General features: G+C 42.9%; 1 protein-coding gene across 5 annotated transcripts in view; it reads right to left on the bottom strand.

Annotated features, from left to right (window-relative positions):
• Positions 1–26,952, bottom strand: part of ADAMTSL1 (ADAMTS like 1) — a 687,776-nt gene that overhangs the window by 252,068 nt on the left and 408,756 nt on the right. Inside the window, exon 1 of one of the 5 annotated variants that reach the window (XM_048850849.2) lies at positions 19,375–19,565. The exons of the other annotated variants lie outside the window; for them this stretch is intronic. Coding sequence (XP_048706806.2) covers positions 19,375–19,431 — 57 coding nt within the window. The 5' untranslated portion in view covers positions 19,432–19,565. Of the gene's footprint in view, positions 1–19,374; positions 19,566–26,952 lie in introns of those variants that run through there. 5 annotated transcript variants of the gene reach the window in all.

The raw sequence follows: 26,952 nt of genomic DNA, 5'->3' as shown, positions 1-26,952 counted from the left end.
ATCAACTGCAGAAATATCACCTCATGCAAGAAATTCCCAACAATATGGTTACAAATGACAAGCATTAAAAAATGGCCAGGAATAACTGAAAGCAAATCTTTCCTTGTACCTCATTGCCTTAACATACACTTCACCTAGGACTGATCCTGCAACTACCATGTGACATAGCAACAGACCCCCGCCAGAAGAAAGGAAAGTGAAAACTGAAAAATTCTTTGAGTCGTCAGAGAAATCCCCATCATTATTGATTATGAAAGCTGGAAGAATCAGGCACATACATAAAGAGTGGTGAATGCACAGGGCTTATGGTCCCAGAGCCTTACAAAGGAGAATCAGGTTTTAAACTAGAGGACTGTACAAAACCTTTGCCTAACATATAAATAAATAGACTGGGTTTTTCAAAGGAGTCTAAAGGAGGTAGGCACCCAATCACAATAAACTCAGTGGGAGCTGGGTGCCATGAGGTACCTCAGGGTCTCCCTTAGGCTTCTCAGAAAACCCCATCTTCATTGTTTAACAATCAGCGTTTATTACAGTCTTCAGGTTTTCATGTTATTTGCAGAACAACAGGTCTTCCCTCCCCTAATACACAGCACGTAGTAGTCACTTAAACCATTTGGGAATAGTATGTGATACAACCCAAATGTCACACCTCTTGAGTTACAGCAGCTACGTCCACGGTGAGAGAACCATGTTTCTTCAGAGAGAGAGAGAGAACATGCATGAGCATATATGCGACGGGAGAATGGGATGGAGAGCAAGACCTCAATAAGCTCTATAAAAGAAGTCTGTCCCTAAGAAAATAAATGACTTGTTCACATACTGGAATTCAATTGAAAATTCTGTTTGGAATGTGAGCCTTCTTATTGAAACCAACTATTTGCTCGTGTCAAACAAAGACTACCACATGCAAACATAGATCACATAAGTTTAGTTCCTCCACCAGTTCCAAAGGTTCAGATTTTCCTCCTCCTCCAGTAAATTGCAGCTGGAGTCATATCCTCCAAGCAGCCAACGAGTTCTAGAGATGAACCAGTCACACAGCCCATTGAAAATGCCATTAACCCACTAACGGATGAGGATGCTGATGTGGAATCGGAGTCACAGCTATTCCCCAGATGATATTTGCTGCTGGTTTTGGTTAGGAAATTCAGATCATCTGGTTCTTATCACAGCCCCAGTTTGGGGATATGGTGATATGTCAGTGACAGCACTGAAGGCTCTTCTGAGGCCACTGCCCAAACTTGTCTTTTGCTACTGCAGAAATGAAGCCAGTAATAGAAAATAATATTTTCTCTATATAAAGCCCTCCCTCCCGACACACACAGTTATACCCCTACCTGGGTTTCTGCCAGGTTATGTATTCTCTCTCTTTTGCAATTGTTGGTGTTTCTTCTTCTTCAGGTATGTCTGACAGGTCAATAATTTGCTATAGTAAAACGATGCTGTCTCTAGTGCGTCAAGAATTAACAGCATGCAGGGCTTAGCTAGGTGCATAATGTCAGGAGACAGGAATAGTGACTTCATCCCTTTTTAAGGAATAAAGAATCACAATTTCCCCCAGTGTAAATATAGGTTTTACAAATTTTAACTTGCAAAATATTGTGCATCCTTCTTGCATTCCATCCAAGGTGACATCTGGATTAAAGCTCAGCTAGGAAATTGCTTGGAAATCTGTTTTTTGACAGAAGGCAAAGCTAGAAGATAACTTCACAGCCAGATAAATTAATATTGATAATTACTGTCAAACAAAAAGTTAGCTGCTAAGGCATTTCTGACTAGTAGTTGGAACTTCCTTGGCTATTATCTCTGGAAATCTCATGAATCAAATATTCTAAGAGAGTTTCTAGTGACCAGAGCATATGTTTAATATATTTAGGCACAAAGAGTTGTACACTGTCTGATACAGTACCACAGTATTGAGGGACATCAGCTGTACCAAAATATGTTACCATTCTCATATCTCACCATAGCAGGGAGCATAATGCTTATCAAGAATCACCAGGCTCTTCTGTGAAATGCATTAGTGGTCTCAGTCCAGCTTCTAGTGGACACATGCCCATTTCATGGAAACCACCACCACAACGGGTGACCCTCTGATGGCAATCTCAGTGGAGTTGCAAGGACTGAATGGGTGTGAAGACTGAACTAGCCTCTTACCTCAGAGGTGCTTCCTTCAGGTCAGGATGGAAGAACATTGGGAAGGTGGCGTGAGGTTGCTTGAATTGCTGTTACCCCTACTGTTCCTCTTCTAAGGCGAAATAGAAGACTCCAGTCTTCAGAGCTGCCAGCCCGCCAACTTTCAAGAGAGCCGCACAAACGGTAAGAGCTTGATCTTGGGCTCCTTGCACGTACAAAGTTACTGAATGCAAAGGGAGTTTTGCTTGCACAGAAGTTTTACTTTAAAAAGTAATGACAGGTTTCAGAGTAGCAGCCGTGTTAGTCTGTATTCGCAAAAAGAAAAGGAGTACTTGTGGCACCTTAGAGACTAACCAATTTAGAGACTTAGAGATGAAGTGAGCTGTAGCTCATGAAAGCTCATGCTCAAATAAATTGGTTAGTCTCTAAGGTGCCACAAGTCCTCCTTTTCTTTTTTTAAAAAGTAAAGAGTTAGCTGTCCACTGTTGTGGTTAGCAGCCCACACGTGGGGTTGTTTCATGACAACAACTCTGTTGGAGGAGGCATGATTTACTGTGTATTGCCTAATCAAAAGGATTTTGCTGCTTAGAAAAATACACAAAACCCTGAAAGCTCTTAGTTTTCTGGCAAGTACCATGGAAGGAAAGGGTAACGTTGACAGTAACAGTGAAGGGTGTAATTTCTTAGAGATAGAAGTCGTCATAGTCTGCTTGCCTTGTGGGTCTTCCACTTCATGGTCAGCTGTAGTTTCCTCCCATCTGCCAATGTGCCGCTGATGCGGCACTAGTTCAGTGCACTACAACTCAGCAGCCATTCAGCCTGGAAAATCCACTTCTCAACTGTGTCCCCTTTTGCACCAGCTTAACCCGGGCAAAGGGATCACAAGTCCGCCCTGTGGAATATCCTGGCACAGGACACCCCCAGTGAGCTCTCTCTGATCCACAAGAGAGGCTCCAGGGCAGAGGCATGGAGGGCATGTGCGGGGGGTGCAAGGGACAGCTGGCTATTTTGTGCTGGTGCATTGTCCTATAAGCCCATTTTTTAAGAGGACCGAGTTTGTTTTATACTATGAATGTGTTAAAAATTTCTAAACAGAAGATGCCTAGTTATTTCTAGATTTTTATTTTATTCTTTATTATAATTTGTTTGGATCATCCCTCCTGCAAAACAGGGAGAGGCAACTCAGGGGAGGAAATCTCCATGAGAATCCCTGGGCAAAAAAGTCTCTCTTGACTATTCTCTTTGTGTTAATGTGGGACAGAGTTCCCCCTTCCCCCAGTAGAAAAACTTGGCAGACCTGCACCAGCCCCAAGCTCCTGGCAGTGGAGGTCCAATGGAATTGTGATATCAGGGGCTTCCTCTGGCTGCAGCTACTCCAGAACTCCCATGGGGGAAGGAAAGAGCTCCATGGAAAAGATATTCCACCCTCCGGTTACACTAGCTTTCCTAAGGAATCGTTGTGAGGGCAACTGGGGTGCAATGAACCCTCCCCTGCACTCCTGTCCTTAGCCTGTATTAAGACCGAAGTCACCTTCTGAGCATCAGTGTCCTTAACACAGGATGACTAACCATAAGAATGGATGGACACACTTACTTCCTCTACTTATTCAGCAGCTCAATATGCAGAACAATATTTAATGGGAGGTGGCTGAAGGGAGCACATGGTCCATGTCATGCCCTCTGGCTTAGCCTCATGAGACTCCCATTGCCTGAACATGTGCCACGTGGCAATATGGCCACACAGCACTTCACAAATTGTATCCCTTCATGGTTTATAATGCATGCACTAGTTCACAGCAATAATTAAAAAGAAAAAAAAGCTTTCTTTAATAGCCAGACAACCATTTCTCACAGCTGGACTGGTGTTCGTATCCCAGGAGAAGCATGCCAAAGGTGCTCTCACTTGTTCCCCTTTAAAGGGCAGGAGCCAAGCCGGGGCGGGGGGTCGGAAAAGAGGGAGGTTGGGAGATTGGCAGAGTATGGCGCGGACACTGTATTACCTCAATATGTGGCACCCTATGCTCACCGTAATGTGTTATAACAATGCCTTATAAAATCAGTCACACTCTCATTCCGCTTAACCATGTAAAAATAAACACCAGTGGGGCAACACAAGTGAGAATAAGGGTATGTCTACACTATGAAATTAGGTCAATTTCATAGAAGTCGATTTTTAGAAACTGATTTTATACAGTCGATTGCGTATGTCCACACTAAGCGTATTAAGTCAGCGAAGTGAGTCCCCACTACCGTGGCTAGGATCAACTTACAGAGCAGTGTACTGTGGATAGCTATCCCACAGTTCCCGCAGTCTCCGCTGCCTATTGGAATTATGGGTTAATCTCCCAATGCCTGATAGGGCAAAAACATTGTCGCGGGTGGTTTTGGGTACAAGTCGTCGGGCCCCCCTCCCTCCTTCCCTCTGTGAAAGCAATGGCAGACAATCATTTCGCACCTTTTTTCCTGGGTTACCTGTGCAGAATCCATACCACGGCAAGCATGGAGACCGCTCAGCTCACCGTCACTTTACGTCTCCTGGGTGCTGCTGGCAGATGCGGTACTGCATTGCTGCACGGCAGCAGTTCCTTGCCTTCGTGGCAGATGGTACAGTAGGACTGATAGCCATTGTACATCTCCTGGCAGACCTCGGTGAGGTCAATCAGGGGCGCCTGGACAGACATGGCCATTCTCCTCTTAAAGCACTGAATGGGAGCCAGAGATTCCAGGTCATTCTCTTCTTTAAGTTTCGTCTCATGGAGAATCAGTCCTGCTTGGAATATCATGCAAACTGGAGGCTTCTGCCTCAGGCTGTTCTCTCAGCTGGCAGCACCACGCAGTCGCACCTACCCCAGCCTACTCCTTGCTCCCATGGCTCATGAAGTCTGGACAGTAGTAAGGAGCAGTTCAACTATAGGCTGAACAAGTGCAGAATGGTGGTAAAATTTGCCTTTGGATGTTTAAAAGCTCGCTGGCGCTGTTTACTGACTAGGTCAGACTTCAGCGCAACCAACATTTCCATTGTTATTGTTGCTTGCTCCATAATATTTGTGAGTAAGGGGGAAGACGTTTATGGTGGGATGGGAGGTTGAGGCAAATCGCGTCCAATTTTGAGCAGCCAGATACCAGGGTGATTAGAAAAGCACAGCTAGGCGCGCTGCGCATCAGAGAGGCTTTGAAAATTAGTTTCATCACTGGCCAGGCTTCGGTGCAACAGTTGTGTGTGTTTCTCCTTGATGCAAACCTGCCCCCTTTGTTGACTGTAATTCCCTGTAAGCCAACCACTCTCCGCCCTTCGAAATAAAGTAACTATTGTTTTGAAACTATGCATTCTTTCTTTATTAATTAAAAAAAAAAAGAGAGAGAAAATGGACAAGGTAGCCTGGGTGGGGTGGGGGAGGAGGGAAGGACAAGGCCACATTGCTTATTGTAGCCACACTAAAAATCAAACTGTTTGAATGACAGCCTTCTGTTCCTTGGGCCATCCTCTGGAGTGGAGTGGCTGGGTGCCCAGAGCTGCCCCCCTGCATTCTTGGGCGTCTGGATGAGGACGATATGGAACTTTGGGAGGATGGCAGGCGGTTATACAATGGATGCAGTGGGGGGTCTGTGCTCTTGTTGGCTTTCCTGCAGCTCCAACAGATGCTTCATCATGTCCGTTTGCTCCCCCATTAGCCTCAGCATCGCGTCCTGCCTCCGCTCTTTGCACTCACTTAATTCTTTCCTGGCCTCTGCCAGTGAATGCCTCCATGCATTAAGCTGTGCCCTATCAGTGTGGGAGGACTGCATGAGCTCGGAAAACATGTCATTGCGAGTGCATTTTTTTGCCTTCTAATCTGCGATAACCTCAGGGACAGAGATGATGAGGGAGTGTAGAAACATTCTACGCTCTACGATTCTGGGGGGACTGCATGGTCACTTGTGCTGCTTAGTTCGCCACGCTGACCAAACAGGAAATGAAATTCAAAAGTTGCTGGGGCTTTTCCTGTGTACCTGGCTAGTGCATCAGAGTTCAAAGTGCTGTCCAGAGCAGTCACAATGGAGCACTCTGAGACAGCTCCTGGAGGCCGGTACCATCGATTTGCATCCTCATTACCCCAAATTCAACCCAGCAAGGTTGATTTTAGTGCTACTCCTCACCGGGTAGCAGTACAGAAGTTGATTTTAAGAGCCCTTTAGGTCGACGGAACGGGGTTGGTTGTGTGGACGCAGTCATTTTTAAATCGACCTAATGCGGCTAAATTTGACCAAACCCTGTAGCGTAGACCATACCTAAGAGAGAGCGAACTCTCACATAGATGAAAGTTACAATACTCTCCTGTATTTTACTCATTCTTCACAAGTGTAAACACCAGAGATGGGTGATCCAATAGAGAGAAGAGTACAAGCTGGCTCAATGTCAGCCTTGTTTTCTAAATGAATCAGAACTGTTTTTAAGGCTTGGACTGGTTCAGTTTCAGTATGGGTGAAATCATTTTTGCAGAATTCTGAACCCATCCAAACATTGCCGGGTTCAGAAGTTTACCTTAAACTCCAGCCTTTTGGGTTCATATTCCATTTTGGCGACACTGGGGAGGAAGGGATAGGCAAAGAAGGAGCATAGAAAGGCAGGGTAAAGAGTAAATTAATTATTGTTTATGGTAAAGCTAGGTGCTTTGCAAAAACTCAAGAAGGGAAGCTGCTCCAAGAAGCTCACAGCCAAAGGACAGAGACAAGTGGAAAGAGGAACAACAATGAGAACAACAACAACGGGCAACTCAATTCACTGTAAGATGTGGGTAATTCTCAGAGACTTAAATATGCACAGGGCAGAGCAGGCATGTAAGGCCTGCTACTGGTACCACATAACTGATTATAACCTGCCACAGGTTGGGTGCTCCGCAACTAAACTAGGAACCTCGCCACTCATTGAATGATGTGCAGTATCCCAGATACCCATTGGAATGAAAAACAATATCCACAGAGGAATAACTCCATCTGGCATTGCTATCTTACAACTAGTTCTTGACTGAACAAAGGATAGGGGAGGAAAATCCCGAACTAAGTCAGCTCTGGAGAAAACATCAGGCAGTTAGCCCTGCAAGTCAGTTGTGCCCTACAACGTCTGCTGCAACTGTGCTGGCTTCCAAACATTGTGGTCTCCAATCTTTTGGGCACAGTCCGTATTGCTGAGGGTTCAGGGGAGGGCTTTGGTCCGAAGGCAAGCCTCTACCCTCCTTATTTTTTTTCTGCCTAGGCATAAATGCCAAAAGGTTTCTCATTAGTATGCCAAATGTTCTAGAGGAGATCAATGACACCATCACCAACAGAGAGCTGAAGAAGCTTGACATCAGTGTAGCTGCTCTCTCTGAAACCAGACTAGCTGACACAGGCTGTTGATGCAAGATGCATTACACCTTCTGGTGTGGAAAAAGCAAACAAGACTTTGAATACAAGGTGGGTTTTGCAGTCCAAAACGCATTAGCATCCATGGTTGAATGTCCCATTGCAACACCAGAATGTATCATATCACTAAGAATATCTACAACAGGTGGTTTTACCATCATCAGTACATATGTCTCACCACTTTCCTCCATCTCTCAAGAGAAGGACTTGTTCTAGCAGCACTGTCAGTAAGCTACCACTGGGTGATCAACTCTATCTACTGGGAGATTTCAGTACTAGAGTCAGCTCAGATAACAGGATGTTGCCACTGTGAAGCAGGAAAAATGGCTTATAATGAGCAAAGATTACTGGAGCTCTGCACCCACATTACCAGAACCTAATTCCAAGGGGTTCACCACTGGACGGTCTCCTGAGAAACCTTAGATCTGGACATTGGCACCAAATGGATTTGTCACCCATAAAAAAAAATATCCAGGATGTTCCCCATACTCACTGTTTTTCACAGTGTAGACTATTGCACAGACCATGTGCTTGTGTGCTGCAAAATAAGACTTTCATCATGGATATTTCATCATGCCAAACAAAGAAGTTGCCCATACATTAACTTCAACACAAAAGATGACTAAAGAAGGTATCACCAATTCACTATGAATCTCAGGGAAGCTATGCCATTGATTGCACCTCCTCTGAACGCTGATGCAGCATGGAACACACTCAGAATGAATATCCATCTAGGTGTAACCTTTTTTTTTGGTAAAAAGACTTTACAAGATAAAGACTGGTTTGCAGCATATCCTGAAGAAATACTTCCAGTTATTGAAGCAAAATGCACAGCAAGGCACCAACGCACAATGAATCCCACTCCTGAGACACATGCTAACTTCAGAGTGACTATGAGCACATTACCATGAACAGCAAGGCAATACATTCAGTCACGCTGGCTCAACCTGTGCGAGAAGACACAAACATCCTTTGAGAATGGAGATGTAAGATGTATGATGGAATCAAGAAATGAACAGGTGCCTCAACCAAGAAGACTGCCCCACTCAAATCTCTTAAAGGAGACAACATTATTGATAGAAGCAAACAGATGCAATGCTGAGTGGAACGTTATCATAAACTCAATTCACGTGAAATCACTGTTTCTGAAGCAGCACTAAATGCGATCTTCAGGCTCCACACTAGATCAACTATCAGCATGGTCTTCACACTGAGGCAACTGCAAGAAAAGTGTCAAGAACAAGGAAAACCTCTCTACATGGCCTTCACGGATCTTAAACAGGCTTTTGACCTGGTCAGCAGAAAGGGTCTTTTTTAATTGCTAGAGAGAATTGGTTGCCCCCCAAATCCTCCTCAGTCTGCTTTGATCCTTCCACAATGGCATGAAAGCTAGCTCAATATAAACAGTGACCAATCTGACAGCTTTGAAATCTGAAGTGGTGTCAAATAGGGATGTGTTTTGGCAGAAACACACTTTGGTATATTCTTCTCTGTGCTGCTGTGTCATACTTTTTCCATCTAGCATCCAACGTGTCCATCTCCATACAAGATCAGATGGAAATCTCTTTGTGTCTAAAGACAAAAAGCAAAGTCAGACACCTGCAAATAAGAGAACTTCTTTTCCTAGATGATGAAGTGCTCATCACACACTGCGAAGAGGAGCTCAACCAAATATGCAGTAGCTTTGTGCTAGCTTGTGATGAATTTGAACTACCCATCAATCTAAAGAAGGCAATGATTATGGCACAAGCTGTGTTGACTGCACCAGAAGTTTCAATAGCTAGACCACACTAGGACAAAGTTTTGCTATCTGGGATCAACTGCATTGAATAACTTATCTCTAGATGATGAGCTCAAGTCTCACATTGGAAAGGTGGCCAGTCAGTCAGTCAACTGACAGAGCATGTATGGGATAACAGAAAATTAACACTGAACACTTGAGATGTGGCTTTACCAGATGTGTGTTCTGAGCATGCTACTGTATGGTGGCAAGACCTGGACCACCTACAGTAGGCGTGAGTGGATGCTAAACACCACCTTCCAGATCCACTGCCTTCATTGTATTCTAAATATCAAGTGCAAAACCAAAGTTCCTGATACCAAAGTACCTGAGAAATCAAAATTGCCAAGTCTAATCCCTATTCTCAAACAGATGTCTCCATTGGCTTGGTTATCTGTGCGGGATAGATGACGGATGCATTCTAAAGGATCTCATGCATAGGGAACTTGAGAGACCAGTAGGCTGACCTAGGCTTAGGTTCAAGGATGTTTGCAAGGGGGACTTGAAAACTTTCAACATGGACACCACACACTGGGAAGGTGCAACTAGTAACAAGCTAGAGTGGAGAGTTGCACTGTGCCAGGGAGCAGAGAGGCTGAAGAGAGAGGAAAGCACACCAGGCCTCAAGTGCTAGTCTTGCATACTCTATGCCTTCCATATCAGAAGTGCACAATACATCCTGGGAAGGCCTCTGATTTGATATTAAATTTGAAATGGAGAGTGAAGGCTGTGGAATCTGCTTTCCAGCTAATATAAGAAGTAGAAGATCAGGTCACAAGTCCATGAGGTGGAATTCAAGGCTTGAGTAAACAGGTATGGCTGTAAAAGAAGGGTGATCACATGCAGGCTGGTTGATGGTTGGCAGAAAGAGTGAAAAACCAGGGAATAAAAGTGTAGCAGACTCATCAACTTTTATCTGGGGCTCAGCCATCCCTAGAGGGATGCAGAATATCACACAGAGGGTGAGAGTTATACACTTCTGCCTGGCTGGGGAAACTCATCCTGAGCTTTATAGGTTCACCCAACTCATAGCCCTATATGGGCTACTATCTGTAACACCTCCCACCCCACGAGTCATCATCTGCAGAACCTGAGATCTCGGGATCTAAAAGCATGAGTCTGTACTGCCTCAGCTGAAAATAGAGTGCTACACTGAGTAAGTGGGTGTTACAATAGGATGGAAGGGAAACAGGGAGACGATCTCTGGACAGTAGGTGGAAAATGTTTTGGAGTGGGGAGAGAGATCTCCAAAGATTTGTATAATTTCAGATAAGCAGCCACAATTTTGGGGCTGATCCAAAATAAATCAAACCTCCCAATCTTTTGAGCATCTCCCATCACTCACAGTTACCTCATGGACTCATATTTGTATTTATTTTAATGACGATAGGCCATTCAGAGGGTTCAGAACTTTAGCCCTACCAGAGCCAAAAAAGGGAAAGGCATGTGTTTATGTAAAAAATAAAGAGAAATAAAAAAAAAATGCATGAGCTAAGCTCAAGTTCCCGCATCAGAATTAAAATATTAAAAAAAGGGAGGGGGATGCATACAGAACACAAAGGAACTACTATAAATCTCGCAGTTTGTCTACCACATATTTTTCCTCTTAAATCATTGTAAAATATAGGTATGTTGACCTCATATTGGTGTGTGTATTTTTTTAAAGATGGAAAACACACCTTATCTCATTATTAGTTTATATATACACCAAGCAAAGCAAGGTTTGCTATGAGTAGCAGGGTTTTTTTTTTTTTAAATTGAACAACATAGAAAGAGAGAGGTAACACACATAAATTACCAGGATTTAAATTATAGCTGCCCTTACGAGTTCCCTCTGATATCACATGTGGAAAAATACATATTTGCACGGCCGCGCACTCTCTCTCAAAAAAAGTGACATATCCACACACTGGAGTCAAAATGTTTTTCATAAGGAACTGTTCTCCTATGTGTTCTACTCACTTTTGATATAAATCTTTGGTAAGAAGTTTCCACCCCCCTTCCCTCTTTTAAATCACTAGTTCAACTATTTAGTCTTTGAAAATCGCTGCCTGGGCTAGATCTTTAAGCAACACGTTGTTGATATCATTCTGACTTGAAATTTTCCTCTCTTTTTTTTTTTTGAAAGTTACAGTAACTATGAAAATGTCACATCCAAAGTACAATTATAATCATAACCCACCCACACACTGAAATGAAAAAGAAAGGCAGGGTGCGGCATGCATATCAGACAGTTATATTAGCCCTCAATGACAGATGGTTTTAACAGTTGGATGAAAGAAAGAAAGATTTAAATAAATAAATGAATAAATAAATAAAATTCTCTACTCTCATTTCAGTACCAGAGCAGTAGGAGTCCTTATTGCTTCCTTTATTCCTTTTCATTTCTGGTTCTATTGATGCAGCACAGGATTTGAACAATACTCTGGCAGACTTCAAATGGAAATGAAAATTATATCCAACTAAGTTGGGAGGGGAAATCTGACACCCCTACGGTACCTTCGTGTGGAAGCAAAATGACTTATATTTATTTTATGGGACAGTTTAAATTTATTATATGTTGCATATAATTTCCTGTCTCATTTCTTTCGTGTTCTTGGAATTTATTCTAGGATGTCTTACTTTATCACAAACCCGCACCCCTCTGCCCTGACACCCTCTGTTGAACTTGCTGTAAAGGAAAGCTCAGAAAGGCAAAAAGCCCAGAGCACCATTCTAAGAAACAGTTGAAGCCTTAAAAGAAATTCAGTAAAACCAATGAAGATGAAAATGGAAACTGTGTGAAAATTAATGTACTGTAGAATCAGTGTATATACCACTTATTTCTCTACGCAAATAGAAAAAGGAACCCGCTTATGAGATGTATCCAAATAATTCACAGGTGGTGAAACTATTAGAGAGAGTTCTGCAGATGCTTGCCTCATAAGAAGAATAAATCTCACATGCTACATACACTGCTTTCTCTCCTTTTTCCCCGGTCACCCGTCCATAATGCCTTCCGATTTCACCACAACTATTTTAGTTATTTTTACAAGAAATTGGGACAACGTCTATATCTGGCAGGCGAGAGAGGCTGCTCACATGTGAAAGGAAATTCTAACCAGTGTGTTTAAAAGGAAATAAAAGTGTTTATCCATTTCTGAGAAATGCAGCACAATCTGGGTACAGTGAAGTCTGATATGGTGAAACTCCATTGGACAGTGAAATAGAAGGAAAGTTCCAGATTGTTTCAATGGATTGCAGGGAGGCCTATGAAGTTCAGGTTATAATGAACCCCCAATTTACATACAAATTGTTCTGTGAAATAAAATGTCTCCACAATAAGACGATTCACAATCAAATACTACACAGAATACAAATCATGGTAATTGTGAATGATCACTTTTTAAAAGTGGATTCTCTCTATTACATGCACATGCTACACATATAAATGCTCACTTGAAATAGGTATTTTAGGAAGATACTTAGGCCCAGATCCTAAATTGGTATTTATCAGCATAGCTCCATTGAAGTGAAGAGAGGCAAACTGATTTACACCAGCTGACTATCAGTTTTCAGCTAGCACCACATTTACAAATGTCCATTTGAACTTAGTTTGGGCATTACTACTTTAAGTATATTTGCAGCTTGAACAGAGATGGGCAGATGTTTAAACACCAACTAACCAAATCCAGTCAAGGGAGACACTGCAATGACACCTATATACAGAGTTTTCTCTGTCATTCTTGATAGGAAGGTGAAGCATTTGAGAATGGCATTGCAGCACCATTAAATGGCATTAAATCTTTCCAGCACAACATAATCCCCACAAGAATCCTCTTCTGGATGTGTTCCTACAGAATGGATATGGAACTACTTCTCCACAGGTAACTAGATACAGAAGCTATGTTAGATTTCCATAGTGTGGTCCAAAGCAACACATAGCCTCAGGTTTTGTTACAAATGGAAAACCTCAGGCCTGCTGTGTAAGTTTGGAGAAAACCTGGAATAGGGTATATGTTTGGGTGGAAACTACGTGACACTCAGTAGATTTTTCATGGGTTTCAGCAGAAACTAGGCAATGCTAGGCGCCTTTAGCTGAGGCTTGGTTTGAACTTTTGGGGTTTCCCAAACCCAAAACCGCAAGGTTACAGTCAAGGAGTAAGAACTTATGTGCATTACATCTTCCAAGTTCCTACACAGCTCAGCAAAAAAAGCCAACCTTCTTGATGCTGGGGTGTGTGTATGGGGACAGGTAATACCCCAATGTTAATATCAAATATATATTTGCAACATCATGTCTTGATCATAAAGGTGAAATTCCCACCCAGGCAGAGAGACAGCACAATAGAAGTTTCCACTATGATTAACACTGCTCCACAAGGAGGCTTCTACCCCTCCCCCCAACTCCTTCATGTGTGGTTGCATCTCCTAGGGATGGACGGATTAGCCAAACTTTAGCCCAATCCCGGATTAAAATATTTTGTTTTGAGATCTTGATTTGTTCCAGAATCCTCTCTCTCTCTGCTGTCCACCAAAGACATCTCTATCTTCAAGGATAAAGATACAGGTCTCAGCAGGTGCAGCAGTTTCTCTGCTGGGCCCCCAGCACCTCAATGGCAAATCTCCCAAGCTCTAATATACAGTGAAATCTTGGCACTCCTGTCAGAAGGCAGCAAACCACGAGAGGGCATGATATCTCAAAAGATTCAGGTTCGGACAAGAATCGGCCATCACCAACCACCCAAATAAAATCTTGCCCATCACTAACTACCCCTTGCAAAGCTTTCTCCATCACTAAGCAGAGATGGGCTGGAACCTCCAATACATTACAGTGCATCTTTTAATGATTTATCTTCTCTGCCTATTTCTTCTTTTCCTTCTCTCTCCTTGCACGGTATTCTTTTTTCCGCTCACTCTCACTTTCCCTAAATTATATTTTCTACCTCCTCCCCCATATTTTCTATATCTTCTCTATATTGTATTCCTTTATTTCTACCTTAACCCATATCACACTCTCCTCCTACGCATCCCCATGCCCATCCTTGCACCCACACACACAGAGTTTGGAAATGTTACCAGACACCTAAAACCTAAAGGACTAAACCTAGTAGCCAGCAACTGATATGAAAGAGGATTCCCACTGACCAAGGCGATGTCCATGTGAGAAGCCAACTGCTCTCCTCTACAACTGCTAGAAAAGGGGAAGGTGTTGTGATTCCTAGCTGGGTGCTGTCCCTCAGTCCTATTTTGATGACTCCAACTTGTCTACTAGCGTTTGGATACATTTGAAGGCTGCCTCCACAACTCTGACTAGCTACCGAAAGAAAGATGGAACATTCTCTTTCTGCTGCTCTGTTCCCCATCTGGCCCCAGAGCATCCAGGTTGCAGCAAGTGGTGGGAACTGTCTTCACTACTCTACCCCGGGATCAGCTTGCTGGTTGTTGCTATGGGGATGACCTTGATACTCCATCCCTTTCTCAACCTCTGTTTCTGTGCCGGCCTCTGCTAATGCTCAATGCCATAGCAGAGTGAAATTGATCTGATTTTTCTTTTTTTAAAAAAATCAGCTTCACTGCTGCCAACAGACTGTACAGCAGTTTGAGAAAGCAGCTATGAGCAGCAGCAGAGGCAATGCAGCTGTCTGCAGTCTCAGACAGACAGCACTGCATCAGATATTCTTGGTTCACATTTGGATGGTTATCTTCATAACCCTAAAGGCTGGAGACTTTTTAAATGAAAGCATATATTATGTAGAAGTCTCCTCAAAAAGTTTCTTATTTCCTCCTGGTGAGTGGACTGTTCAAGCACTGCACTAACTGATTAGTCCATTAAGTTAATTATTGATTGACTAGTTCATTCAGTTAAACAGCATCCGGACCAACATTATTATGGCTGAATATGTTCTAGGCTCCAGATTCTCTAGGGTGTTTTATTGCCTGGCCTTTTTTATTTTCTCTTGCCAGGCCTAAGAATTATGCTGAAGACATAAAACCACCCGAAAAACCCAGCCCCTAATCCTCAGGAGACTAGTGACACCACTGAGCTAGCCTAATAGTCTTTATTCAGGTCCAAATCCCATTAATTTCAATGGGCATTTTGTCTGTGTAGGGATTTGGACCCAAAGAACAAAATCCCACCACTAACTCAGTTCATCTGATTAAAGCAGTTCTCACAAATCCTTGCCCTCAGTTAATGGAGGGACAGTAAATGATACACTTGGAAAAGCAATCTAGAAAAGTTCAGCAAAGCAAGTCTAGACATGAAACTCTAGAACAAGATATCAAGAAACCGACATATTACACACACTTACTAGTTGACTTGGCCATTCCTATCAAGAAACTGACATATTACACACACTTTAGTTGACTTGGCCATTCATATCAAGAAAATTGTATGTTGTGTGTATAGATGTGAAACATTCATATTGAGAGTTTATTGGCCAGGTTTTCAAATGCCCAAACTGTGCAAAGTTTTGAATGCACCCCATCTGCATGAATAAAGACTGACCTTGTACGTGCAAACTGTGTAGTTCAGCATGTGACTACCCAGTTGGAACGTTCAAATGCCAGTTTGTACACACAAATGAGCATGCATAGAAAGTGTACACGTGCAGGTTTGGAGGCTGCAAAATCCATCCTTATACAGCTATAAATGTAGAAACAGATGGGCATACATACAAGTGATAGAGAGACATATCTGCACGTGAAGAGAAATGAGAGAGTCAGCCTTTCTACATTCAGCTGTAAACAAGGAATTTAACATTCATTCCACAGACTAATTGTGCTTATGGTCATCCAAGACAGATCAAGTTAGATAATAGAGAGTAGAGTGCCAGAGAACCTGAAAGGAATGGACTATTTTGCTTGACTAGTTTCCATTTATAAATTAGTGCAGAGGAAAAAAAATAAGAAATTCTACAGACACATGTACTTTATTATAATTCCTAGTGTTATTCCTGCACAACTACCACAATAGCAGGCCAGAGAGCTAAAAACCACTAAAAAGAAGCAAAGAGCAAATGCAAATGTGATTAAATGCCTTTCTGACAAGAAGTGGCTTGACTTCAGGTTTGGATGAACACACATGTCAATGGCTGGTCTTAGACATTGTGGTTTGCTTGTGATGGGTTTTTATTTTTAAATGAATAGAAAGGGAAATCTTTGGAACAGGATGCCTGCTCATTTTTGTTTCCCTCAAAAGAGGTGTGTTACAACTTCCTCAGCATGCAAAAGTCTGTAGGACAATGAGCAAAATTCCCCAAATATCTCATCTTAGTCTGGAGAGAGGAAAATATATATTTGAAGTAAGTATCAAGTCTGCTTTAACTCTTCCAGACTCAGCCTCTGAGCACTATGTTCCAGGGCAATTAACAAGTTAAAAACCTGACCCTGCGGTCCTTCCTCAGGGAAAACACCCCATTGAAGTCAAAAGGAGTTTGCCCTGACTTAATCCTAAGGAGCCCTAAAGGACTGCACACATCAACACCAATTGTTACATCTTGGGGGGACAGATGGCTCAGTGGTTTGAGCATTGGCCTGCTAAACCCAGGGTTGTGAGTTCAATCCTTGGGGGGCCATTTAGGGATTTGGGGCAAAAATGGGGGATTGGTCCTGCTTTGAGCAAGGGGTTGGACTAGATGAGCTCCTGAGGTCCCTTCTATGATCTTTTTAGAAGGTGCAAACTGGTCTAATGGTCTGCCCTGTACTGGCTCTGCTCTGCTCATTGGTGTGAGGAGGCTGGGAGACTAGCACAGCAGCTGGCTCTAGAGTCCTCCAGTCTTTTAGCACCAGCAATGCAAGGGGTGGGGTTGTATCTGGACTGTACCAACATTCCATGCTGGTGCACCCAGGTAGACCAAGCCACTCGTTAGCCTTGAGCATGCTTTTCTTTCAGGAGGGTTTACTGCACACACATCTCACACAGCAACACGTGTGCTAAGTGACTTAAGAGACAGATCCTGTGAAGGCCTTCTACTGGGCGTAAACTGCTTACTCCCAGGAGCAGTCTCATTATAGTAAATGGGGCTACTTGCTGTAGTAAGGACCTCTCAGAGTGCTAACTTTTTGCAAGACTGAACTTACTTTTTAAGTACAGGTCCAAACTCTACTGCTGAGGTCAAGGGGAGTCTTTCCATTAATTTCAATGGGCTTTGCATCAGTCCTTTTATGAATATACTGTCTGGTATACTCTGGCAGTGACACATATATAAATATATCCCAACACTTCACCATATTAACATCCAAGTCAAAATCCTGTAGTCCTTACTCAGTCAAAACTTTCACTGAAACCAAATAAGGGATTTGCCTAAGTGAGTACTGAGAAAAAAAAAATGCCTGGACTCTGAAAAAGAAAGTTTTGCTTGTTTCATGTCACTATTCTTAAGGCACAAAAAGAGTTTTATTTTAAAAATCTCTGAAGGGGGAGGGGCAAAAAAATCACACAAACTGGTATAGTATTAAATATAATGCATAATGGTTGGCAGGAGAATGCACTATTTATTTTCATGAATTAGGGACTGAGTGTACAATTCACAAGCAGTGGAGTGAAGTAAGTACAAGTGGGTGAGGCTAGGGTTATTAACCTGGAGTCAAATCCTCCAGCCCTTACTCAGTCCTAACTTAGGAAAAACTCCTCCTGATTTTCCCTGAGTTAGGACTGCAGGATCTGGCTCATAATGCATAACAGTTGCTAGGCTAATAAACTTTTCATTTGTTAGGGAGAGCATGTTCAACCCTCTCATGCCTCTCTACAGTAATTTGTGTGGCTTACATTTCATTTTATATTTGAAAGAGCCTTTTTAACCATTTTTTTGTGTGTGGAATATATTCACATTTACAATTATGTTGGAAATCATATTTAATGATCTGCGACTAGCTGTTATTGAGACCTGACAAAGATCCATAACATGCATTCTGAATAGGGATATATTGATTTTAATACTCTCGTGGCTCTCAACATAAACATTAGCATACAATAATTAGCACATTTTGTTTCATTCACATGTATATGAAGACATAAACTCAGTTTGATCTTAATGGAAATAGATAATGAATTTGGAATAAAATAATGATTCTTCAGTTATTAAGTATATAAAATATGCACTTTGCATTAGAGTCAAAGTTGTAAATTAATGTTTTGTAAAAAAACAAGAGTTTTTGCTTTCGATCACTATTTACAAATTTAATCTAATCTTCAGATGAGGTTTACCTAATGTGCATGCCGAGGACACACTCCTGTTAAAAACGTGTGCATTACTATTAATGTTTTCACTGCAGACTTTCTGGAGAGTAAATGCGCAGCTCATACCCATAAAATTAAGTATGAGTCACAATGGAACATTTACTTTCAATCAAACAACGCAGCAATGGTGTTCAGCTGCAGAGCATCTTATCAGTCTCCTTGGGAGACACAATAAAATAAACAAACATCCACCAAACAATAACCACCAATTTTGCTTCTCTAATGTACACCTGAGATCACAGAACAATATTTTGCTTCCAAAACTTAAGAGTTAACTTCTCTCTAATAACTTACAGTAATTATCAGAGATAATCCGAGCTGGCTGCAGAAGTCCCAGTACATGCTGTACCTGGTTTCTCTGCATTTGCAGAGGAAAAAATAGTTTTTAAAAAGAGAAGAAAAACCCAACCCCCGAGTACATAAAATTCCAGGAACACTACAACATTTTACGGTTTGATTTCAACAGGGAAAAAAGGCTGTTGTCCAAATTCCAAGCACTCAATCCATCATTCACAGTCCATCTCTCCCCACGTTTATAGAATCTATGCCAACTTTAACCTTTTGGTTCTACCTGGAGCAACCTATCCTACAAGACCCCTCATAGTGTCCCGGAGCCTGGACATCTACAGTTTTATAGCCCCGCAGCCCAAGCCCTATGAGTACAAGTCAGCTGACACGGTCCAGCCCCGGGTGTTTAATTGCAGTGTAGACATACCCCTAGAACCCCTAGTTGGGTTAGAGGGGTTGATACCTGCAGAATCATTTCTTTTTACCTGGGTCTTAAAGATTTAGAAAAATGGATCTCTCGACTGCAATGGTTAAGTATTTATATAAAAGAAATGAAATTTACCAGGAGCAGAGACGCCAGAAGCAAGGTGCCAGCAGTTGCCCAACGGCAGCATTCCATGCTTGGATCCTTGCCGCAATCTGAATCGGACACTGAATAAGCTGCTAAGTGCTCCTCTGCCTGCTGTCACATCCAGTACTGGTGCTAACACTTCAGCCCTGCCTATCAGCTTCCATCAGCTCTGCTCACATTTCCTGACTAAGGGGTGGGTGGGTGGGGGGTGAGCTGAATGGAATCTCTCTCTGAGCAGGCAGCCAGCCAATCAGGCTCTTGCTAATCAGACATGCAGAATAACAAAGCCAAGGGGTCCAGGGAAAGTATAAGAGAGAAAGAAAGAGAGGAAGGAATGAGAGAGAGAGAGAGAGAGAGATAGAGAGAGAATGGCAAAGCTGAAGGGAGTGCTCTGCCTTTAGTTAACCCTACTCAAAGAGATCTAGTCCTTTACTTGCCACAAGCTCTTGTGGCTGTTGCGATTACAAAAGCGTTCCTTCTAACTGTGCATTGTTCCATTCAGGAGAGAAACAATCTGTGTCAATATGTAACACATGCCATAAAGGGCACAAATCATAAGAGACAGAAATTTGCCAGAGAAAAATAAATTCTACTTAAATAAGGTCCTCCTGTATTCCTTAAGGGAACATGGACTGTGCAAATCTTTTTGCCACTTTGTGGCAAAGGAGCGTATCTCCCCCTCACCTCTTGTCATTCACATATCTATCTATTTTTAACTGGTTTCAGGATTTCCTGCTTTACATGGATGGTGGCTGCAATGTTGTGGTAACCAAGTCAGCTGGTAAAGATGCTGGTCTGTAAAACAAAGAATTAAGAAAAACATTCTCCTCATCACCTAAAGAAAAGCAATTTCAATTATCCACATTCAAAAGGTCCCCAGATACTGACTGAGGGATGTGCTTGCTTAGCTCCTTCAACAGAGGAGTTAGGTAACTACCAGTTTAGAGCTATATTGACCAGTTTCTCACTGACGTCTGTGATGCCTATTATAGGTGCCTGTTAGAGCATAGTATCACCACCTATTAGTAAGGTTGCCACTTCCCGTCATAATACCTTGTTTTCAGTGGCTTATGAAAACTTGCCAAACTTTAACTGTTTAGGCAGAAATTTCCCCTGCTGGGTGTCTGCCTCATGCTGTAGCTTCCTGGAGAATTTCAGCCAGAATGAGTCAGCCATTGCTGAGAACAAGACTAAGGGAAAATAAATTGTTTTGCCCATGTTAAAAACTTCTGGGAAACTTTTCTTTCAGTAGCTCTAGCACCTTCTGGTTTGGAGCAAGGGCCTGAAGTTTGCCACATGGGTGGCCTTTGTGTCTGTGATAGGCCTCTTGCTGTCCTTGCTGCCATCTTATAAGCTTTTTTTTTTTTTTTTTTTTTTTTTTTAAAAATCACAGGTCACACATGACTTCCCACTTACCTATTGGCTCCCAGCCTCCCCACAGCTGGTCCAGCTCTTGTCCTCTTTGCATTCAAGTGAGGCAATTTTCTCCTCCATGCTGCAGGAGGGCCTCTCCAGTGCTCTCAATGACACTCCTGTGAGTAGGACAAGAGCTGGACCAGCGGGGAGCGGGACTGGCATAAGGAGCCCCCGGGGGAGGATACTGGGACTGGAAGCTGGCAGGAGATGGGGAAGAGACTGGAAGCGACTTGGCAAATTGATAGGGACTGGAAGTCAGGAAGGGAAATGTGAAGAAAGGTGGGGAAGCTAAGATAGGAGGAGGAGCTGTGGAGGTAGAATACAGTCAATGGTAAGAAGACTGGGACTGAGAACTAGAGGGATGTGTGCATGTGTGTGTGAGGGGCTGGGAAGGAGAGAGAGATCTGATGCAGAGCCAGGATGCAGGGGGAAACTGGCTGGGTGAAGAGACTGATACTGGGAGCTGAAGGGTTTGTGGAGAAGATTAGCTGGAGCAGGAGACTGGTACTCGAATGAGGAGTCTAGAGGGGTGAAACTAGGATTTGGGCAAGGAATGAGGGTTTGGGGCTGCTTAGGGTAAGAGAATGGGACTGGGATGAGGACCCAGGGGTGGGACATGGATGGGGAAAGCGCAAATGCAGTAAACCTTGAGGGAGAATGAACCAAATTGAAAGGTTCTAGTCCTGCTGATGAGCCATGTGGGTATCAATATATGGACTTTCTGGTTTTTTTCAGTTTGTTTTTTTTAGGAAGAAGTAAGAAAATACACAAGTTTAAAAACACTATGACAAAAGTACATTAAGGTTGCAAAATCAAGTACTCAAAAGTAAGGAAATGCCAGAATCTAGATGGCTAGCACAACCTTAATTCAGCGATCTTGTGCCACATTACGATAGCAATCATGTAATTAAAGATAGTATCACAATGCATACACAGCAGGGATCTGAATTAAGGTTGTTTGTGCAACCCTCAATTTTGGAATTTCCTAATTTTTTGAGTGCTTGACTTTGGAACCTTAATAATGTTTTAACACATTTTTGGTGTATAATTATAGTATTTTCAAAAGCAGCCTCTTTTTAGTGAGTTAATTTTTGGGCACTCAACTACCAGGAAACATTGTCATCATTAATACACTGGCTTGCAGTAGAATATATGAAGTGATCTCAGTAGGATGCTTCCAGACATGCACAAAATGCTGCTTTTATTTTTCAAAATCAAACTGCTCAATTCCTGACTACCTGAATGGTAGGGGATGTACCAATTAGAGATGGGCATGCCCTTTAAAATTCCAGTTCATATTTCTGACTGAAGCCAAAACACAATAATATATTCACTTGTTTGGTAGCAAACAGTTAATGTGGAAAAGCAGATACTGATACTACACATGCTCATCCCAGATTTACTGACCCTTGAAATGCCTTGTTCAGCTTTGGAAAAGGTAAATTGTTGCATTTTTCAAAGAAGACTCTCAAAAGGCAAATAACATCCTCTAACGCTAGTAAACTGGAGCCTTCACATGCACAATTTATTGTCCCACCATTATTCTGTGCATGGAATTCCCATTGAAGTCAATGGGAATTTTGCACGCAAAATCATGGCAGAAGAAATACATTGGTAGCGGCCAAATGGTGTTGCCTGCTATCCTCAGATGCCTAAAAAATGTGATTTGTCTGAAAAGAGCTCTTTTTTGTTCAAGACTGATATTCAAAACAAGAGCAGAGCTGTCCAAGACTTTCATAATGAAACAGAAAATGGCGCAAAACTCACATGACTTTGGATTTTGTTGCACATTTAAAACTCAGACCAGGTTCAGGAACTTAGGTCCTTTTTTGGTTCCAAGAGAAAGTCATGTAAAACCCAAGGTTTTGACATGAAGCCAGATGAAATGTCACAGTTCTGAGAGTTTGGCTTTGAGTTTGAATGCATTTGAACCAAGAACTCAAAGTGAACCTCAGGGAGTGGAAACTCACATGAATCAACTCCAAAGTAAAGGCCCATGCGAATCTTGCATTGCAAAAACATTAAGTTTCATAGACATTTCAGTCCAATCCTGAATCCATATCACTCAAAAACAAAACTCCCATTAACACTAGTGGAAGCAGGATTGGGCTCCAAGTCACAAGTGAAGGGCATCCACTCACAAGCCCTGAAAATGACCACTTCTGGTATCCATGTTGACCATTAACTACACTCCTTTTTCCCCCCCTTTCAGGTGTTTAAATTAAAGCAGTCTGCATATGTCTGTAAGCAGTGGTGCTGGTTAGCAGCACTACACAGCAATGACAGATTATGTGAAAGGAGAGCAGTAATGAAGGAGGGTGTCAGGACTGTCTGAAGCATCATTCCAAGCTGTACAGATTTCAACAATCCTTAATTTAAAAAACTTTAGCCCAGGAAGGAGAAAGTTAGTCACATCAAATATGCTTTATATCAGGAAAGAGTGAACTAAACTGTGGAGTTGCTCTCCCTGGGGAGAGTATGTTACAGTTTTCACTCAGAAGCCGCCTGTCTCTTCCCGGAGCTGAGCCTCCTTCCCCCCCCCCCCCCAATCAGATCTGCAGCAACCAATATTTTTTATTTCATTTTATTTTTCAGTTAGCAGTTATTCTTAGATTGCCTCCTTATAGTCTGGATTGGTTTCTGGGATGTTGGATGCTCACATAACCATGGAAAGTGGGAGGGAGCCAATACTTACGTAACCCTTCTGCCCATCAGAGTTGGCAGCAACAAGGGCCGGGTTCAGTATCTAGGGGTTCCAGTCCAATAACACAATTTGCAAAACCGGCTCGAGCCCCCACCCAGTGACCTGGGACAAATATACACCATCCCCGCTGGGCACCTCTAAGAGGCAATACTTCCCCTCTTGCAAGCAGAGTCTGAGTGTAGCAAAAGCCTTTTAATAACAGAGAGAAACAATGTGGCATTATGTTGGGGAAACACCACCAACAGGATTCATAACACAACCCATGAGCCAAAAGCCACCCCAAGCAAATTGGGCCATGTCCTCTTCCTTTGGTTCACAGCAACCCAAAAGTCACGCAAAGTCCCAAAAGTCCAGCAACCCAAAAGTCTCTGTTCCTGGTCAGTGCAGCCCCAGAGTTCGAAAGTTTATTTGCAGAGTTTTACCTCCTAACATGGGTGGAAATGGGGGAGGTTAAGGGGCACCTTATGTGGTCCGAAGCCGACTGCCCAACCTCTCCGTGGGGCTCCACTCCGCTCCACCAGCCGCCCCACGAATTGTTCTACTCCGCCAGCCATCCTGTGAGCCACTCCAGCCATCCCGCAAACTGCTCCGCTCCGCCAGCCATCCCATGAACTGCTCCGCAATATATCTTCAGGACCCCCCAATACTTAACACAACACTCAGTGATTTCAGCTTGTAGCAGGGGAGCCTCAGGACTGGTACACCATTGGCCCAAAGTGAATTCAGCTCAGCAGCCTGTAACTAGACTCCTAGTGGAATCAAAACTAGTGCTGATATTCCACCGTGGAGAGAGGAGACGATGTAATTAGCATGTAGGGCCCTCACCAGGGCCCATACCACCAGCTATTAATACCTGTCCCTAGTATCACTCTCAATACGCTGGGTTTTGGAACCCTAGCCTAGCGAGTTCTGCTTAGTTGATGGTGAGTCCCGCCATCATAACAAAAGACCAAGTACAGTTCCACTATCCTTGATTCACATAATCAGGATAATAACAGTTTATTCTTCCTGCCCCAATAACAGAGAAACTGGGGTTCCTACAGGAAGCCAAAGTGACCATCTAGGCGGGGTGGGTGTGCCTATGCAAATGAGACCAGTCCCTTAAGTGCTTTTCCATAGCCCACCACAATTGGCCACCAGATGTCAGGGTAGAGCTCATCCTGACTCTGCTTACACTTATAAAGGAGCTTCAGACAGGATTTGTGTGTGTGTGTGTGTGTGTGTGTGTGTGTGTGTGTGTGTGTGTGTGTGTGTGTGTGAGAGAGAGAGAATTTAATGGCTGTGAAAGATGTCAGATTGACAGCTGTGGGGACCACAATCTCCTGCAAGTTCACCCCTGTGCGCAAGGCTGATACGGCTCTTAAATCCATCATAATCACTTTCTTGAGGCTTATATGATGCATAGTCTTTGTGCAAACACTCCATACAGAAAGAAATGTCTTTCCACTGCAGTGTGCAGGTTTCCTTGCTTTTACCTGTAAGGATCACCTCCAGGGGTGAAAGGATAGTTCAGTCTCCAGATCCACTTGGTTCTTGGCCTTTATGCTGAGAATAACTGCCAAAAAGACTGCCAAATACTACATAAGAGCGGCCATACTGGGTCAGACCAAAGGTTCATCTAGCCCAGTATCCTGTCTTCTGACAGTGGCCAATGCCAGGTGCCCCAGAGGAAATGAACAAAATCAATCATCAAGTGATCCATCCCCTATTGCCCATTTCCAGCTTTTGGCAAACAGAGGCTAAGGACACCATTCCTATACATCCTGGCTAATAGCCAGGGATGGACCTGTCCTCCATGAACTTATCTAGTACCAGTAACCTGCAATGAGGAAGCCAGGGGATTGGACTGAGACTGTCTAGTTTAGGTACTTTTATGGCCCCCATCAGAATAGCAACTGAGCACCTTATAATCATTAATATATTTATCTTCCCCACCCCACGAGGTACAGACTAAAGAACACAGCAATACATGCATCTATATTTAACTGACTAGATATCAAGCTAATGGTATACCTTTAAATCATATGACACATTGTACCCCAACCTTGAAGAACTACAGTCTGCTTCATCCTCAAAAATGTTGGGAACATCTGAGAAAAGGAGTGGTCTCTCTTCTTTCTTGAGACGTGACTACATTGATCTAATTGGCGAGGTTGGAGCAATCCCTTGCATGTATCATAAAGCCACCAGCAATGCTATTTCACAGCTGGCTCTGGCTATTTTGAAAGGTTCTTAGCATATCCAGCAATGAGCCTGATATCAAGAAATAGGACAATTCCTCTGGATTACAGTTAAGGGAGGGAGTTAGTGGCAGATCAGGGAGGTGGACTGTGTGAAGTGGCTGTTTGTACTGCCTATTGTACAGCCTTGTTCAGTGGTAACAGTTCTTGAACCTTTGATACAACAAGACACCTCCCCTCACACACACAAGGAGCAAGAAAGATAAATGAATGTTAAAATAGTTCATAAAACTTGCATTGCACTCTTCACAATAATGTTATACTGTATTCACAGTTTTTGCACTGGTAAGGTGTGGTATCTTAGTGGCTTAACCAAACACCTTGATCAAGCGTGCTTCAGATCCGAGTCACAACATCAAAACAGGGAAATTCTGCATTAGAAAATACAAAACTGCTTTTCCATTCTATTTAGTAGGGGAATCTCAGGTACAATAGACAAGCAGATTTCCATCACTACACTTAGGCATGACTGGTTTATCCCCACTTGGTCTTCCTTGCACTGGCACCATTCTCCCTTGCATACCCTTAATACCTCTCCTCCCTTGTTGATAGCCCACCATCTTTCTTCTGGTCAGACTGAAAAGGTGAACACAGGCTTTTAACTCAATTTCAGGGCCAATCTGTGAGCTAGCACAATGTAATGCCCCGACATCAGCTCTCTATCAAGGTCTCCTTCAGAATGATCATGACATTTCTTTAATGCTCCACATTGAGCTCTGTCTCCTGATCACCTGACTACTTTCCCTCATCACTCCCTTCCTCCTACCCCCCATACCTAATTAATCACATAGTGGGAATTCCAGCCATCAGCTTGTCAGAAGCTATGTATTGCCCACATTTATGGTGCTGGTTCTAGACAACTGAAATATGTGGAGTTACTAAAAGTAATTAGTTTTGTAACCCTAACAACAAGTGCATTCGTCTTTGAAGTTACCACATCATCTTAAATGTCTTCAGCCTCCTTCCCCTGCCATTCTTAATATAGTGCTGCATATTTTACAATTCTGGAAACACTTGCTTCCTATCTTAGGTACTTTTATGGCCCCTCAATACCACAGTATCTGAGCATCTTTTGAATGTATTTATTCTCAGAACAGCCCTGTGAGGTAGGGAAATACTTATTTCCCCCATTTTACAAATGAGGAACTGAGGTACCGAAAGAGACTAAGTGATTTGCCCAAGCATGGTGGGGCAGGGAACTGAACGCTG

This window comes from Caretta caretta, chromosome 5, assembly GCF_965140235.1.
Source record: "Caretta caretta isolate rCarCar2 chromosome 5, rCarCar1.hap1, whole genome shotgun sequence".
Classification (NCBI taxonomy): Eukaryota; Metazoa; Chordata; order Testudines; family Cheloniidae; genus Caretta; species Caretta caretta.
This window is presented reverse-complemented; position numbering and strand designations above follow the sequence as displayed.